We start from the raw sequence: 17,235 nt of genomic DNA on the forward strand, positions 1-17,235 counted from the left end.
TTTTCTCTAGCAAAACCAGCTCACGGATCCCCTGCGCACCTGGGGCTGGAGGTCAGTTAATTTTTTATCTCGAGTAGGGAGATCTACTCTGACATGTCTGGTTCCCTACTGGCTCCTCCGCCCCACTCCTCTGCCTGCTTTGACACCCAACCTTCCACTTTGTCTTTTCCGTCCCTCCTCTTTGCTCCATTTCCTCATCTCCTTCGGCCATTATGATGCTTTGAAAGACTACTCCTGCCCTCCGGCCCCTAGTATGTGTCTCCCCAGAGGAGGTGGGAGTTGGAGGGCTAGTGGCTGATGTGGGACATGGGTACAGGCCACAGGGGTGTTGGGGCACCAGGAAGCCCCAGCAAAGGAACGAATCCACAGCGCCGTGGTCTGAAATGCAGCCATTTTGCGGTGATTTGCTCTGGTCTCCTCACACCTGATCTGACAGATGTCATGGCTCGGGGCTCCCTATGTAGGTGCTGGCCTGCCCTCACCTCATCAGCTGGCCGCCGGTGCAGGCAGTGGGGGTTGAACTTGTTGACGTGCAGCACGTGAATGGCACATTTGATGCTGAGATGATGTAGTTGGCTGGTGACTTTTAGGAAGAGTAGATCATTCTGGAAGAGAAAAGCTGTGGTTGATGAACCAGAGTTTCCAAAGTGACAAACGCGACCTCTGAGGCTCCTTCCCAGACTAAGCATAGACAGGTCGTCTACCACGTGTCGGGAAGGTGCACGTGGACACAGCAACAGCTCTCCTTGGCACGACGGTTCGTGCTCTGGTACTCGGGACCCCTTAGGTGACAAACAACACTGTTTTAAGACCTTAAGAATATGGGGGGATGGTGGACTCAAGTTTAAAATAACCACCACAGGGACACCAGAGTGGAGCTGGGTGCTCACAGGGAGAACTGAGACGCCGGAGGAGGGACCCTCACCACAGTCAGGTACTGCAGCATGCGCCCGTCCACTCTGGACTCATGAAACTGGTCTTTGTACTGCGGTAAGCCAATGTCATCGAGCCAACCTGCAGAAAGAGGGAGTTGAAATTCATGAAAATGGGAGAAAGTTGATGCCAAAAAAAAAAAAAAAAAAAAAAAAAAAACAAGGAACAAATGACCACTTTGGAGTTCCAGTTGTATCCCTCCCTAAAGTTCAGTCATTGTCTGCCTGTCCCACGGAGACAGCTGCCTTCGAGGCACACATTCTCCGGAGACTGTCGACTCTTAGGAGCTGCCAGAAACGTAGCACACACAGGCCTGCCCTTACGTGTCACCCAAATGTGGTCCAGCAGGGCCGACTTCTCCTCCTGCTTGGTGTTGATGGCCTTCACTGCTAAAACCAGCTTTTTCCTGTGAAGAGGGTGCTTAATTCCCAGCTCCTGAAATTGAGAGATGAAGACAGAGATGAGATCTTGGCGGACAGCCTGGCTCTCACCAGATGCTGCATCTGGGTGGAGATGCTCCCCTCCAGGGGGAGTGGGGCAGCAGACCGCTGCCCAGCGCCCTGGGATCAACCCGCAGCAACAGAGAGCACCTCGGCGCCCTCTGTCCAGCCTCCTGTGGGGGGAGTGGGGGGGCGGAGGCTCTAGGTATGGGGGGGCCCTCACCTCCCCATGCATTGATTCGGGGAGAAATGGGAGCCTCCTTGCCCAGGGCTCAGCCCTTACCTTTTCCATGTCCTGAGGGGTAGCTGTCAGTAAAGTGTGGCCAGAAGTCACCCACTGCCTGGCAAAGATCACGTACTGAGCCAAGCCGAAGTCCTCCAGCCAGGCACACACACGCTCCGTGCTCCACTGGGCGAAGGGGGCGTTGGCATCACTGGGAAGCAGGAAACAGCAGGACCCTGTTAGTGGGAGAGCCTGGGGCGCATCTGAACATAACAGCACCTCGCAAAAAAGGGAAACTTTGTTTTAACAAACAACTCCCACCGTGGGGTCTAGTTGAACAGAACTCCACTACAACGCACTCATTTGAGGCAGACTCCAGAGTTTCCCAGGATAACACCTGGTCTGAATCTCAACCCTGCAGCTGCTGAGAGCTCGGGGCCACCGCACGCCCCCCGGAGGCTGTGTTCACGTGTGCCGTCGGTCCATGCACACGGGCACACGTGCCAAAGCCTAGAGTTGCGGTCCCCTTAGGATGAAGATTCACAACTGAATCATGTTTTAAACAGGGTTCAACACTGTTTCTTAGGAAAACACTTAGAAAACTAGGAAAAAGGGGTCAGTTCTCTAACATTACAAACAAAACAAAACAAAAGCCCTCCTCCAGTCAACAACAGGTAATGTCTTATTTACTATGGAACACTAGGGGCATTTGTAGTAAAGTCAATAAAAAGACAGTCTTTTTTATCAGTACTGGTAACACTGGTCTCACTGTTGCAGCTAGAATAAGAACAGATAAAATTAAACGTATAGCTATTAGAAAGACAGGAGTGAAAGAAAGCCATTCTTTTCAGGTGATATAACTGCCCACCCAGAAAGCCCAAGAGAACTCAGCAGGGTACGCTAGCTTAACGCTACACAGACGTACACTCGTATTTCTGTGACATGCACAAATCAATAATTTTCTATATACCATCAATGCACAGACACTAACATTTTTTGTTCTAATAATTTAAAAATCCCACATATAGCAACCAGTTATAAAATGGCTAGGAGTTGCCTGTACAAGGAAAACATGGGTCCTGAGTAACTGTGTGTGGGGACAGGGGGAGGTGGTAACTACAACACTCAACTGAGCAACATGAAAAAACACATGAATAAATGAAGAGCTGGATCATGTTCCTAGACAAAGCCTGGGCATGACAAAGCCACCAGTTCTTAAAGACATCAATTTTTCATTTATAGTGTGCATGTAACGGCACCTTCAAAATCCCAGTTGAGTCTGGAGGGGGTGGGGAGATTGACAAAGCAACTCTATATTCATTTTTAAAAATAAAGGAGGATTCATGGAATACAGAAGACAAGCTATTCCAAAAGATTCCTTCCAAGAGAGTATTCCTAAAATGCCGGTTAAAAATTTTTTTTTTAATGCCTGGCTGAGCTGTTCTTCAAGTGAGGAAATTCCTTAAAGGGCCAGAATGACCTGAAAACACCATTTTATGGCCATAATCAAAAAGTCTACAAATATAAATTTGGAAAGGATGTGGAGAAAAGGGAACCATCCTAGACTGTTGTGGAAATGTAAATTGGTGCAGCCACTGTGGAGAACAGTATGGAGGTTCCTTAAAAAACTAGGGTTACCATAGAATCCAGCAATTCCACTCCTGAGCATATATCCAGAAAAGGCGAAAGCTCTAATTCAAAAAGATACATGCACCTCAACGTTCATAGCAGCACTATTTACAACAGCCAAGACATGGAAAAAACCTAAGTGTCCATCAACAGATGATTGGATAAAGAAGATGTGAGATATATACAAACATATGTATACACACACACAACAGAACTTCTTTACAAAACAGAAACAGACTCACAGACACAGAAAACACACTTACGGTTCCCAAAGGAGAAGGGGGGTGAGGGATAAATTGCAAGTATGGGATTAACAGATACAGACTACCAAACATAAAAACAAGGCTTTACTGTATAGCACAGAGAACTATAATCAATATCTTGTAATCAACTACAATGGAAAAGACTTTTTAAAAAGAATATAGATAAATACATATATTTGTATAACTGAATCACTTTGCTGTACACCTGAAACTAACACAATATTGTAAATCAACTATACTTCAACAAGAAAAACAGACTAAAAAAATGTTCAGTATATTACCATTATTTTAAAAAATAAAAAGTATTTGCATATTTAAAAAAAAAAGCACCATTCTAGAAGTGAGGAAGATGATAGTTACTCAGCCTGGAGCCTGAATTTTAATAAATCATAAAGAGGTGCAGATCCAGGTTTAGTGAGTCCAGGAATTTGTAAAATTTGGGGTGACTTCTTTAAGAAAAGCACACGATTTGAATATGGCATTAGGAACAGAGTATCTAGAGTAAGAAAGAAAACCACAAAAAATTACAAATCTATTTCAACTGAAAAAACATGAAATCCAAATTAATATTTCTATTAATTAACTCCTGGGTATACCTCTATAGTACTTTATATTTAGGGTGCATATTTTTTGATTACTTCTTCGTATGTCCACAACTCTGTAACATAGCTATCCTTCTGTATCTGCCAGGGATTGCCAGGATCCCTGTAGATACCAAAATCCAGGGGTGCTCAGATCCCTTATATAAAATGGCATAGTTCACTCAGCCCTCCATATTCCCGGGTTCCGCATCCGCGGATTCAACCAATGGAAATTTGATCTGCGGTGGTTTGAATCCGTGGATGGGGCGAGGCTGTATTTTTATGAGAAGGCTGATCCCTCTTCTAGCATGATTACTCAATTTTTTATCTTTATAGTTTTTTTTTTTAAAGTTTCAGTTTCACAATTTGTAACTGGTATTGGCGAATGCATTTTTAGAATCGTCAAATTTAGGAAAACCTCTATCCTTTTAGATGCGAGCTGTAAAATTACACATTGTTCAAGTTTTCTAGTGCTCATCTTAAATATTCTTTGAATTGGCAACATTTATTTGATGTCTGTGTGGCTATTGCATATTATGAGTTTTATGTCCTCTCTGCCCATGTCAGTGTATCATGTAAAATCAGCAAGAAATTTTCATCTTTTGCTAATGTGTTCATATGATTCACCTTATATGAACAACAATCTAGGAACCAATTCACTATTTTTGTTTGGAGTTATCTGTTGCTCTTAGTGAATTATTGCTTTTGGTTTGATCTGGGATTTTTTTGTTCATATATTTTTTCTTAATATCAGAATGCTTTCTCAATTTCAATGCTTGTTTTATCACTTTAATTTTATGTTCCATTAGTTTCTAATTTTGTTTATTTTCTGGTTTCTGGAAATTGGGAAGAAACAAATTTTCTATATATCTGAAGGATATTTCAGTTCCAAGGGGAAGTAAGTGTTTTTGAGATTATAATTTGAAAGCCTCTGTCCTGTAGACCTTTTAAAAACATCTTGGAGCTCTGATGCTCCTCTGCCCTCGGTAGTCTTCCCATTTTCTGCTTTGTGAATGGTCTCTGCCCGCCTAAGCCTGTGCTGTTCCCACAGTAGCAGACCCTGCTTCCCCACCTCCTCGGGTCCTCTGAGCGCTGGGTCTCCCACACTCTGATCCAGGGCCATGGCTGAATATGCTAGTAAGTAATATAGAGATAATAGAGAAAGTGCCTTTCATATAGCGCCAAACCACTTGTTTTATTGACATGTCCCAAAACACCCTTCCAAACTGCAGTTAAACTTATGTAAGTGAGATTTATCCAAATCTGCCACTCCCATGGTAGAGAACAAAAGGTGCATTTATAATTGTATATATTTCATTATTAAGTGCATTTCTGAAAAGAGAAAACTTCTGTTTTGAGTGAGCATCCAAGAGAATCAATTCTCTTGCTTAGGATTTTGCAAATCTGATGACTGGAAAGATTTTCCACAGACTAGCTTCTGGTTTTGTGTATTTCAAATGCTCTTTCTTTTTCCACTACCCCATACTTCTGAAACCAAATGCCAGAGGACAAATTTATTCTGGTACATGATCTCTGGCTCTGAATCTCTGTATCAGAGTGCTGGGCACACTGGAAAACTGGAAGCACTTTTATAGTAGGACAGTTGATTAACTAGATCTAACTAAACTAAACATGAAGTGACTGTAAACCATATACACATAATCCCACTAAACCCAAACTAAATGGATCTCCTGACTTCCCCGTAGTCAGACCCCCCCACCAAAAAGCCCACAGCTACTCCAGCATCACATGACATTAGGCAAAGTGTAGACCAAGGGAAAATTGGAGTGGAGACAGAAGTCTTAAAACTATTTGTAGTTTTCTCTTGGAAAAAAAATCCCCTTCACCACAACCAAAATAAATCGCCAAATAGATGATTCTTAAGGTTTTTAAAAATCACTTTTTTTAAACTCACCATATAAAACCAGTTTCTAAAAAAAAAAAAAAATGAAAAAATTTAAAACAAACTAAAGAAATCACAAAGGGAAAGTTGCTGAACCTCATTATACATAAACTTAAAAATTTCATATATCAAGGTAAAATTAGGCAACAAACCTAAAAAAGTCAGAATTTTTAGACATAGTTTAATATCTTAATATATACAGAACAGAGAGGAATCTATGAGACATTAAGTAACTGATTAAAAGCTATTAGCAACTAAATAAAAATGGGCAAATATGCACACAGTTCACAAAAGAAGAAATCAAATGACAAACATATAAACTAAATTAACAATGAAAATCTAACTTTTTGGAGGTCTGTAAAGCTAGAGAACTTTAAAGAAACGCTGCAAACACTTCATGCTGACAAGGCTGCAGGTGTAGTAGGCACTCATTGCACAGCAGGGCCGACTGGAATGTCAATCAGCAAGACGGAAAAACGATCATAACATTTATTCTTCTGTAACCTGAGAGAGTTCTTATGAAGTGTCATTACCAAATATTATATTTAAAAAACCAATTTCATTGGAAAAAGGGGATTGGGCCTGGAGACTTTCAGTGACAAAGAACTTTTCCTATAGGATTATTGGTGACAACATTTTTTGACAACATTTTTTAAGGCTATACCTAAATATCTATAAACTATCAATATCAGAGGACATTAGCATATAATTAGATTGCATTTCTGCTTAAGAGTAAGAAAGGCCTTTCTTTCCCACCAGCAAACTCACTTTTGTTACCACAAGCAGAGTCATGATCAATTACATGCTCATCGGGACTTTATCCCCGCTCTCCTTGTCATCCATGGTGAGGTGAGGCATTAACAAAGCACAAAGACACCCAAACAAAGCACCCCTGTGGCTGGAACTGCCGCTCTGCCTCAGGCAGAGAAAGTTCCTGACCTTGGATGCCCCATACCAGTGACCGGCAGACTGTCACTGGGCTCCCTAACCCTGCAGTCCTCCTCTAAGGAAAAATGCCTAAGGGTCTCAGAAAAGTTCTTACACCCGAGCAGCGATCCCCCTTACGAAAAGGAATACACACATGTACCTGTATGACTGAAATATTATGCTGTACACGAGAAATTGACACCACATTGTAAACTAACAATACTTATATTAAAAAAAAATCAATCCTTAAGAAAAGCTGGAAGTGGAACAAAGATTAATCATTTTAGCTTATGGTGGCTTTATTTTTTCATCTCAGAACAATCCGAAACATTGGCGCCTAGGCTGGGACAGTTGCTAAGTAAATGACAGTACTCTGTGGCATAGGTAAGTCTCCTCTGGCTCACTTTCTAATGGCTCTGAATTGGTCTCTGCCTTCTCACCACATCCTTAGATTCTCTAGCCTCTAAAAGCTACTGTTTACTGAGCATTTACACTTGTGATTAGAAGGGCCACCACCACTCCGTGATTCTTGGGGAGCAGGTGCAGGGGCTACACATCCTTAGGTTTCTCCGCAAGGCGCCCTGAGGATGGGTCTGGGGATGCCCAGCAAAGGTCCTGAGTGTGTACATGGGCGTGCCAGGCAAAACCTAGAAACCCGAGCAGGGCAGGGCGGGGAAGCGGGGTGTGCTTCCCTTCCACGGGGTTGCAGGTCTATGAATAATGTGCCGCATCAGGGAAACATTCTTCTCTCTTCACTGGGATCTAGGCTGTACTGTTTCTAGAACTAATCTGTGAGTTGTGCACATCTTCCTTGGAAATTACCTGCACATGGCACTGATGAACAGCAATCTCAGGGGGAGGAAATTTCAGAGTTAAACCTTACTTTTTGTCATTTGGTTAGATGTGCAATGTTACAGTCGAATCCTAAGGAAGGCCCCTGGAAGCCTCATCTTGGCTAAGTAACTCAGACTTCAGGAGCTATTCCGCTGGAGACAATCTATTGTAGGGATTGTATGATGGGAGCGGAGGATATGGAAAAGGGTTTCCCTAAGACACAGGAGTAAAGATTTGCCTGAGCAGGTCGGAAGGAAGACAGTCTTCTCAGAGCAGGAGATCTGAGAAAGGAGGGGTAAAGCTGGGGACCAGAGGGTGTCCACCAGGGTGGTCTCTGGAAAAGTTTCAGTTTTTAAAAGCTTTTTCATCAGGGCATGATGAATGTTTGATCCCTTTACAACCCCCTCCAGGTAACACTTTCAGGAAAGTTTGGCACAGCGCATTATGAGGGATAAGGGCAGATGCACCCCGCTCCACCAACATCCTTCTGCAGAGGTCTGTGTGGAAGGAGGAGGCTAACCCAGAGGCAGGTGAAGCCCTCTTTCCCAAATCTCCTGGGGGAAGGTGACCTTTCAATGGCGGACAGCTGACGCTAGGGTTAGATGTGCAGTAGCTTAGAGAGTCCTCGTAAGAACTTTAACCAACACTTCTTTTGACACCACTTCCCCCTCATCCCACTTCACAAATGAGGAAACTGAGCTATAGAGAAAGTTTAGGGCTCATCGCTAGGAAGTGGTTGAGCAGAGATTCCAACCCAGGTCTCTGATTCCAGAATCTGTGCTCCTAGTGGCTGTGGCAGAGCTTCTCAACCTAGCATGGCAAGGCCCTGCTGGGACTGGACTACAGACGCACAGAGCTGCTGAGGTCCTGGGGGAGGACAGGGTGCCCACCTCCCACCCCAGCACCTCTGGCTGTAGGGAGCCTCTTGCCTTTACCTGAGTGCACCTGTAAATAAGCACGAGCAAGCAAGGTCTACTCGTGACCAACGGGAAAGGCTGAGAAGCTCTGCCCCAGGGGCTCCTGCCTTCCATCTCTGCATCCAGCTCCAGTCCCCACTCTGCCCTGGCCAAGATTTTACACAGTTCTTTGTGGATGGACTCCAGGGAGCCTTACCTTTTCTGACCCTTGGGGTCTCTGGGCCTGGAGAGTCTTGGCCCTGCAGTTGCCCGGAGCCCGCCCCGTCGAAACTCGGCCACCCCTGGAGCATCAGTGTTGAAATTTCCTGATTGAGTTCTTCGGATTCTGTGTGGAGAGGAATCCACAGAGACCCTCAGAGGGTAGGCTGAAAGCATGTAGTCAGTGCATCCCTCCTCCAGGGGCACAGACGGCCCTCCTTCCCAGGGCCTCCCCAGAGGTCAAGGATCAGGACCTGGGACAGCTCCTCAACCAGCCACCCCACCTCCACTCTAATCCAGCCTCTGGTATTGGGCCACTCCCTGTGGGGGGTCAATGTGAAGGCTGCTACCCAGTAGGAGGCCCCTGTTGCTGCCTCAGTTTGCAGACTGTGTCAGATGAGCCAGCAAGTCCTCAGTTCTCAGTCTTTAAAAATTTCTTAAGACACAGACTGACTCCTGAGAAGGAAGAAATTGGTCTCATCCATATGCTTCTCCAAAGCACACGTGGTGTGAGCTGCAGAGAATGTACTCAGGGTGTGTGGGATGGATCAATGCCTAAAATGAGTGACATGTAAGGCGGCTGGCTGTATTTTATGGATCCCTTTCACAGTACTCCTCCTCTGGGCCCTGAAAAAGAACCCAAAGTCTTCTCTCTACACATGACCACCCTGTGTTTACTGCTGTTCCAACATCTAATGGAACAGAGGGTTGTGCAGACGCTCTGCCCAGCCAAGAAGAATATTCATTCGAAGCAATACAGTTACGATCATCACCACCAACTTACTTCCCCCAGAATTTCTTGATGCCTTTGGGGCTCCGTTTACCATCTGGTGTCAGGGGAGACTGGGGGCTGGAGTCAGTGCCCGATGACGTGGATGAGAGGTCGTTGGCCGTGGCGGTGTCATCCCAACCACTTTCTGTGTCTCCTGAGATTGAAAGAATGAAACGACATGTGAATGAGAGGAAGGAACATGACTTTTGCAAATCACCTCCCCAAGCCAGGGCCGTCCTTTCAGTGGGATTGGGGAAGAGTCTGCCCAGCTCTGCCTGCAGGGCAGGACTTGACACCGAGATCTCAGAAGACCAGGAGGTGGCTCAGGCACACTCCAGGTTTTCTGAGTCAGTGAGCTTAAGGTTTCAAATCTGGGTGAGCCACTGTCTTCAAATTCTGAATTTAGGGTCCCAGTACTTGCAGGATAAATCCAACAAGGAGCCTCCTCTCTCTTCCCTAGGAGAGACGCGGGAATGCAGGCAGGAGGGGGACCTGGCTGGACGTTCGGGAATGGGAGTGTGTCAGGGGAGGGAAACAAAGGCACCTCACTCTCCACCTCACCTGGAAGGGTACAGTACCTAATGCGGGGGCACTGACACTCCGGCCACGATCTCCAGCCAACCAAGAAGCAGAGAAGCCACAGGGAGAAGCAAGAGAGGCCGAAGTCCAGCCCAACAGAGTTATAGGGAAGCAAAGAAATAAACAAGAGTCATCGAGCAAGAGGGAGAAACTCAAACAGAAAGAAAAACAATCCCATGAGGAAGGATGGGGGTGAATGGTGACCGAGCACAACCCACAGGGTCACTGCAGTGAGGGGCAGCCCCGTGTGAGGGGATCAAATGCTCCTGGTGTCACTTGCTGGCAGGTGAGGCATCCGGTCACAGAGCAGCGGGGCTGAACACGCCCGGCCATCCACAGCTCTAGTGCCGGGGCCAGGGCTCACTTAGATCAGACTAGAATGATCTGAAGCTGCAGCAAGTCCACAGTGTGAGTGTCACAAGGATGTTCTCATTCAAGGGCTTATGTGGCGTTCCTGCAGCCAATGGCAGAACTGGCCAAGGGCAGATGCCAACACACAGGCTGGCCTTGGGAAGAGCCAAGGATGAGGCGTCAGGGGTGGGGAGAGCTGTCAGGACCAGGATGTTCCCTTCTGGGCCGCACTGATATGCTGCTGCTCTTGGGGAAATACAGCCTATTGTGCATGAAAAGCAACAAAGACCTCTGTGGTTTCAGATCCTGAGCACCAAGAGGACACCTGTGGACTGACATCCTTGCCACTGGCCACTGATTCCATTTCTCTAAGGGAACGCTCTCCCTTGGAAGAGCGCACAACAGCATCCTACTGATAATGGGGAGGCTGCAGAGAGGAAGGCGGAGACAGGGAAGAGAAGGGCAGGAGGACAGAGGAGGAAGGGTGAGGTCCACGGAGGTGGAGTCAGGTGTCTAAGAGGGAGGGAAAGAGGACTGACGGGACAGTCAGGAAGGGGTCAAGAGAGGAGGAATAGAAGAGGGAAATGGGGGTGGGGTAATTGCAACTGGAAAGAAGGTGGGTACACACTGGTTTTCTGGGGGCTCTGTAGCGTTTCTGAAAGGAAACAGCGTGTCCAGACAGAGAGCCATCGTCTCTGCATATGGGACCACCCTGAGGTACGAGCGGTCCCATCCACCCATCCCCACTGTCCTCTAATTGTGGGCTGTGGTGGCAGGGAGCAGAGGACCTTGTATCACAATGGAAGTGCCAAGGCCACGGCTCCAGAGGCCGCCAGCCTGGGGCGTGGACACTCACTCAGCCTCAGGAGGCTGCTCCCTGCGGGGTCAGGCGAGGAGGCGGTGGGAGCAGCTTTGGCAGCCTCTCCGTTGGGCGTGGCTCCTGAAAGCTTCCCGGGTAACGTAGGGTATTTGTGATCTGCCAGGAAAGGGCCACCCTATTGGAAAGAGAGAGAGAGATGTTGAATCAGCCATCAGTCTCAGCCTCAAACACAATTAGGAAATCTTTGGATGCAGGAACCACTCCCTGTTCTCCAAGAGCCATTTGTCACTTAGGCTGACTCCAAGACCCCTCAAAGATCATTTAGTCCAAGACAGGAAATGGGACCAGCGTGCCAAGAAAGAAAGAAACTGGCCCAGAGCCACACACACAGTGAGATGAGAGACAGAGTCAAACCCAAATCCAGGGCTGACTTCAACTGAGTCCAAGCAGGAAGGGGAGCCTTTGCTATTTGGCTTCGTGCTCAGAGGCTCAAGCAATTAACAGCCATGAATTACTCTGACCACGATTCCAATAAAAGCTACACCTACTGCTTTACATATATAAGAAGCTACACCTAGTCTATGTACCTATGTGATACACATGATAAATACATAGATGGATATATTTATGGACTATAAATATAATGGAATCCTAATTACATTGATGCATTATGGTAATAGTTATTTTGAAAAATATCAGGTTAAAGCGAAGCAAGACAGTAAGCACACAGGCAGGGGAGGTGTCAACAGACAACAGGCCAGAGGGCCACATGCCTACACGGAGTTCCCTCGGATCCTAGTCCGGATGAGGTTCAGCCCCAGTGCCATGGGCCCTGTGCTCGGACCTGGCCATAGAAAGGGTCCTCAAGAAACAAGCTGATTTAAAGGGGAAGAAGAATTGTACTTATTTATTAGGAAGGATATAATGGGCCCTAAATCCACAAACCTGAGGGGGAAACAGTGGAATGCATTTCAGTGAAAATAAAAATGAAATGAAAGCAACATTACCAAGGGAATCAACTGTGAATCAGTTGGTTGGACCCAGAAGAAAAGTAGAAAAGAAGAAAGACAAAGTGGATTTCAAAACTGGCAAGGCAGGAAAGTAATGGGAGACTTCAGGGACTGAGACATTTTTTGAAGTTTCGTTTAGTTAAAAGCCACATGCCCAATACATTTCAGAATTCAGTCTGCTTATCAAGACATGTCCTAGAAATGGTTTGAAATCGAATTTGGTTACTGAACACTGAGTACTAATCCTCCATAAATCAGCTCAGGAAGGAGAGAGATGGGAATAGCAGGCTAAATTTTCAAAGGATTCAGAAAGAACTGGTTGATGAAGGAGAAATCACTGGAACCTTCAGAGATGGACAGTACACGATTTTTAAGTTCAAGGTGACCCATGAAGTACAGATTGGACCTGATCAGACACGCAGTCATGACTAACAGTTTCCAAACGCTCACTCATGTACGGGCTTCAACACCACCTGGGACATCTGTAAACGTAAATCCCCAGGTCTCACCAGCTTGCATGAATCAGCCCGTCTGGGACAGCACCCCGGGAGTCTGTGTTTTTAACAAGCATCTCGGACTGCTCCAATGCAGGGTCAGACCCAAGAACCACTGACTCTGGGGAAGACAGCATTCAAAGCATGACAGCAACCTAAATGTCCATCAAGTGATGACTGGATAAAGATGACGTGGTACCTATATACAATGGAATACTACTCAGCCTTTAAAAAGAATAAAATAATGCCATTTGCAGCAACATTGGTGAACCTGGAGATTATCATTCTAAGTGAAGTAAGGCAGAAAGAGAAAGAAAAATACCATGTGATATCACTTATATGTAGAATCTAAAAAAAAAAAAAGGCATAAATGAACTTATTTACAAAACAGAGACTCACAGACAGAAAACAAACTTATGATTACTGGGCAGGGGAGAAGAAGGTAGAAAGGAATAAATTGGGATTTCGAGATTTGCAGATACTAACTACTACATATAAAATAGATAAACAGCAACTTTATTCCATATAGCATAGGGAACCATATTCAGTATCTTGTAGTAACCTACAATGAAAAAGAATATGAAAAGGAATATATGTATGTGTATGTATGACCGAAGCATTGTGCTGTACAGCAGAAATTGATATAACATTGTAAACTGACTATACTCCAATAAAAAAGAAATAATAAAGTATATGAGAGGATGTATATATGCAAACACTGTGTCATTTTATATAAGGACTTAGCATCCACAGATTTTGGTATCTGCTGGGTGCTGGGGGAGATCCCTGCAAATGTTGAGGGATAATTATATATACATAAAAAAAAAACAAAACAAAACTGAGAACGGAAGGACATGACTCCAAGTTCCATATCACAGAGGAGACATGAGGGTGGGGAAGGGCTTGCAAAACAGATTTCCACTGGTGTCATCACACATGTCCCCCAAGACAGGGCAGAAGCAAACCCAGGCCTCGGATGAGGGCTGCCCTGGGAGCTCGCCGAGGAGCTGAGATGTAAAGAGGGCAGAATCCAACATGACGGGCATCAAGGGCGGCCCAGACCTGTGAGGAAGACAAGAGGAACCGAGGGCAACAGAAAAGGCTCTCAGCTCTGGTTCAGCCAAGAAGCGAAGCTGGGAGGGAAGGACCCGCGGCGGGAGAAGGTGGTGCCCCGTCAGGACCTGACACAGGAAACAGAAACACCGGCAGCCTGGCCTGCATCTGCCGTCCCTGAGAAGGACACTCACAGCCACAGGGACGAGAGCCCGCAGGAGCCGCAGACGGCCCGCGTGCGCGCACGGGCAGCCGTCCCGAGCGCAAAGAGCCCCGGCTCTGAATCGCACCGACTCAGGCAAAGCCCTTTCTCTTCAGCCCCTTGGAACCTCTGTTTTATTGTTTCTGAACAGACAACAGCGATCCTGGCTCAGGCCCGAGGACAGCACAGGAGGCACAGAAAGTACCACATGCCCAAGGCTGGAGCGACAGCAGGTGACCACCAGCTCAGGGCCGGGGTCGAGGAGGCGGGGGCAGACCCCACCTGGAGTATCACGCTCTAGGGAGGCCCAGGGCTTGGTGCAGAGGACACACCGAGGACCCGGTGCTCATCCTAAGGAGACTGGGAACTTGAAAGGTTTGGGGGCCTGTGCACACGAGAAGGGGGAGGGCCAGAGGGAAGTAAGTTCTAGAGCCGTCAGGAGCGGGGGAGACTGAGTTACTCCACAGGCTCCACAGGGAGAGTGGGGATCAGCGGGTGCACTTTCTAGGGAAGCCCAGGGATGCACCTCACAGAGCTGGGAAACAACGCAGGTGGTGTCGTACAGCGTCACGAGCTCTCAGTCACTGAAAGCAGGGCCAGACGCCGATGTCGGGGGATGCTGCAGAAAGATCCCTGCACCCGCCGCTGAGTTTTCTAACCATGACTTATCAGCACTGAAAAGATAAGACATCACACTCCTCTATGTGTGCGCTGGGATTACATCATACCCCTTGCCAGCGATCAGATCTGCACTGTCTTGTTAAAGATGAATTTCTCAGAGCCTACAGGATGGAGGAGATAGTAAGAAATCCTATCTCACAGCTACTGGAGATGAAAGCATAGGGTTCAGCTGGGCGCACATGAAGACAGCGGGAGAGAGGTTTGGTCTTTCCTCCCGTCCTCCTCCCCCTTATAGCTGACATACTTTAAGGTTACCAAAGCTGTAACCTGCACAATGGAAAGACTCCGGCACACAGTGTGACCTCACAGAGACAAGAGGGACATGCAGTTAATGTACCTTGGGTTCTACCACGGGGGAGAGTTGGTTCCCATCGACACACTACGGGATGGCAGGGAGGATTTCAGTTATGTGAAGAAAAAGAGACCTGTGTTAGTCACGACAACAACTCAGGACCACCTGCCTGCTTCAACCTGCAAGGCTCACCCCTCCCTACCCATCTTATTGTCATGTCATCACCCTCCATGGAGGAAACACAGGTCACTGTCCAACCCCAGGGGCACACATCCTTAGCAGCTGCAGCAGTATGGCTCTGGGGCACACGACCATGGGAGCAAAGACGCCACCGGCTCCAGCCTCTCTGGTTTTCCACTGTGTCACCAGGGAGGCTGGCGCACTGCCGGACACCATGGGATCTATGCAGCAAGGTCAGTGAGGGTGCTGTGTCAGGACAGGACCCCAGAGTCCCCAGAGACCTCACCACTCAAGAGCCTGCCACCCTCCCCTCCAGCAGCACAGGGGTCACCCACCTGAGCAAGGACTACCTTCACACAAGAGGCCACAAGGCCCTTCCCATGTCCTCATGTCTTTCTAGACTCTTTCCTTTTTTTTTAATAGAGGCACTAGGGATTGAACCTAGGACCTTGTACATGCTAAGCACGCACTCTACTACTGAGCTATTACCCACCCCCACCACCCAGGCCTCTAGATTCTTTAAAAAGTTTCCTCTCCGATCTACTTTATCTTATAACCCATCCCAGGGTCATCACCTTTATCCACATTACATCCTCATTCAAAATCTCTGCACACTCCCTGAAGAAACAGGGCCAGGATTCAAGATCTTCTCCGGCTCCATCTGACTCATGGCTCTGACCTTACCTCCTCCTGCTCCCCACCGTTTCCCAAAACCCACCTGTGCCCATCTCAACATCTTCCCTCATCAACTCTAGGCAGTGCATCCTGACTCACCCTGCCTCTCACCTGACTGGTTTTCTCAAGATGTTCACGTAATTCTAAGCCTCCCAGCAACTTGATAAAAGCCTCCATGAGCTGGGACCAGCTCCTGCCTGTGTAGCCCAGCACGGTGCCGGGTGCAAAGAAGGAACTCAGTAAACATTACGGATAGACTGATGGGCTGACCTTATCCACAGATCCACTTCTCAAGTCTTCCAGACTACAGGAGAGTTTTTTCTGAGCCCTGGAATAATACAGAAGAACGTCAATGAGGAAACAGTTACTGGAAAAGAGGGACCTGGTACCATTCATGTAGAGGATGTTTCAAACGTTTAACTGATAGTCTGTCCTGGGCTTAGGGTCAAGGTCAGGGGAAAAAAAGACCCTCTCATCATAACCATTACACGTAAGATGAGACTGGCCCACCTTGGGGATGGCCTGGTCTGGCAACATGCTAATGAGGGTACAAGAGCATCACTTAAATCCAAATCAGAAGTCCTTGGTGTTCCTTGAAAAGCTAGAATACACTCAGTTCTCCTACATCAATGCAAACTAGCTATGGTATGGTCAGAAGACAGCCAGTGTCTGTGAGGACAATACTGCCTTGTCTGTGAGTCTGCGAGTAATCCATGGAGGGAGGTGGTGTCACTTTGGAGTGGGGACAAGCACCCCCTGCTGGGGCCCTCCAACCCTCTGCTCTGTACGCCCTGACCAGTCTGCTCAAAAGAATCTGCTTTCTCAGGGGCTATTTTGCAGAGAAGGGCACCAATTAGTTAGAGAAGAGGCAATACCACCAGTGGTCCTAAGGGTTACTCTGTGACAAGTCTCCCTGGCAGTGACATTTCTCAATTCATATGGATAAATCATCATCTGTGAGTACATTAGTCTCTTGTGAGTCTGGTCAGTGTGAGTCACTTGGTGTTGACCTCCTCCTGAGTGAACTCATAAACCAGCTTTCTTATTCTGCCAAATCAAGGGCTGGCCAATTGCCCTCCTCGACACTGCTGTTTTTCTCTGGGGCTGAAGGCTCAGGGAACAATGGCTTCTGGAAAATGGGGTTCTGAGAGCATAAGTTCCAGAACTCTGGAGATTCAGCACCTTCCGGGGCACTTCCATCCTCCTCGTGGCCATCTTCCCCAGACATCCTGGCCGAAAGACAGCCTGCTCTTGGCGGTGAAGCTCCAGATCCCCATT

The 17,235-nt window shown here is 47.0% G+C and overlaps 1 protein-coding gene across 24 annotated transcripts in view; it reads right to left on the reverse strand.

Moving 5' to 3' along the window:
- The window catches only part of PPFIBP2 (PPFIA binding protein 2), a 144,738-nt gene that overhangs the window by 13,497 nt on the left and 114,006 nt on the right, over nucleotides 1–17,235 (reverse strand). For 16 of the 24 annotated variants that reach the window (XR_004323316.1, XM_032489120.1, XM_032489119.1 and 13 more), the window contains 10 exons: nucleotides 16,228–16,285; nucleotides 15,148–15,189; nucleotides 11,407–11,545; nucleotides 10,199–10,231; nucleotides 9,633–9,774; nucleotides 8,847–8,975; nucleotides 1,657–1,807; nucleotides 1,257–1,368; nucleotides 926–1,014; nucleotides 483–605 (listed from right to left, as the gene is read on the reverse strand). Coding sequence is in view for 21 of the 24 variants with exons in the window: in XM_032489120.1 (XP_032345011.1) it covers nucleotides 483–605; nucleotides 926–1,014; nucleotides 1,257–1,368; nucleotides 1,657–1,807; nucleotides 8,847–8,975; nucleotides 9,633–9,774; nucleotides 10,199–10,231; nucleotides 11,407–11,545; nucleotides 15,148–15,189; nucleotides 16,228–16,285 (1,018 nt within the window). In the remaining 3 variants the exon portion in view is untranslated. Of the gene's footprint in view, nucleotides 1–482; nucleotides 606–890; nucleotides 1,015–1,256; nucleotides 1,369–1,656; nucleotides 1,808–8,846; nucleotides 8,976–9,632; nucleotides 9,775–10,198; nucleotides 10,232–11,406; nucleotides 11,546–15,147; nucleotides 15,190–16,227; nucleotides 16,286–17,235 lie in introns of all 24 variants that reach the window. The other 8 variants (XM_032489127.1, XM_032489118.1, XM_032489108.1 and 5 more) reach the window with 3 other exon arrangements.

Source organism: Camelus ferus, chromosome 10 (genome assembly GCF_009834535.1).
Source record: "Camelus ferus isolate YT-003-E chromosome 10, BCGSAC_Cfer_1.0, whole genome shotgun sequence".
Classification (NCBI taxonomy): Eukaryota; Metazoa; Chordata; class Mammalia; order Artiodactyla; family Camelidae; genus Camelus; species Camelus ferus.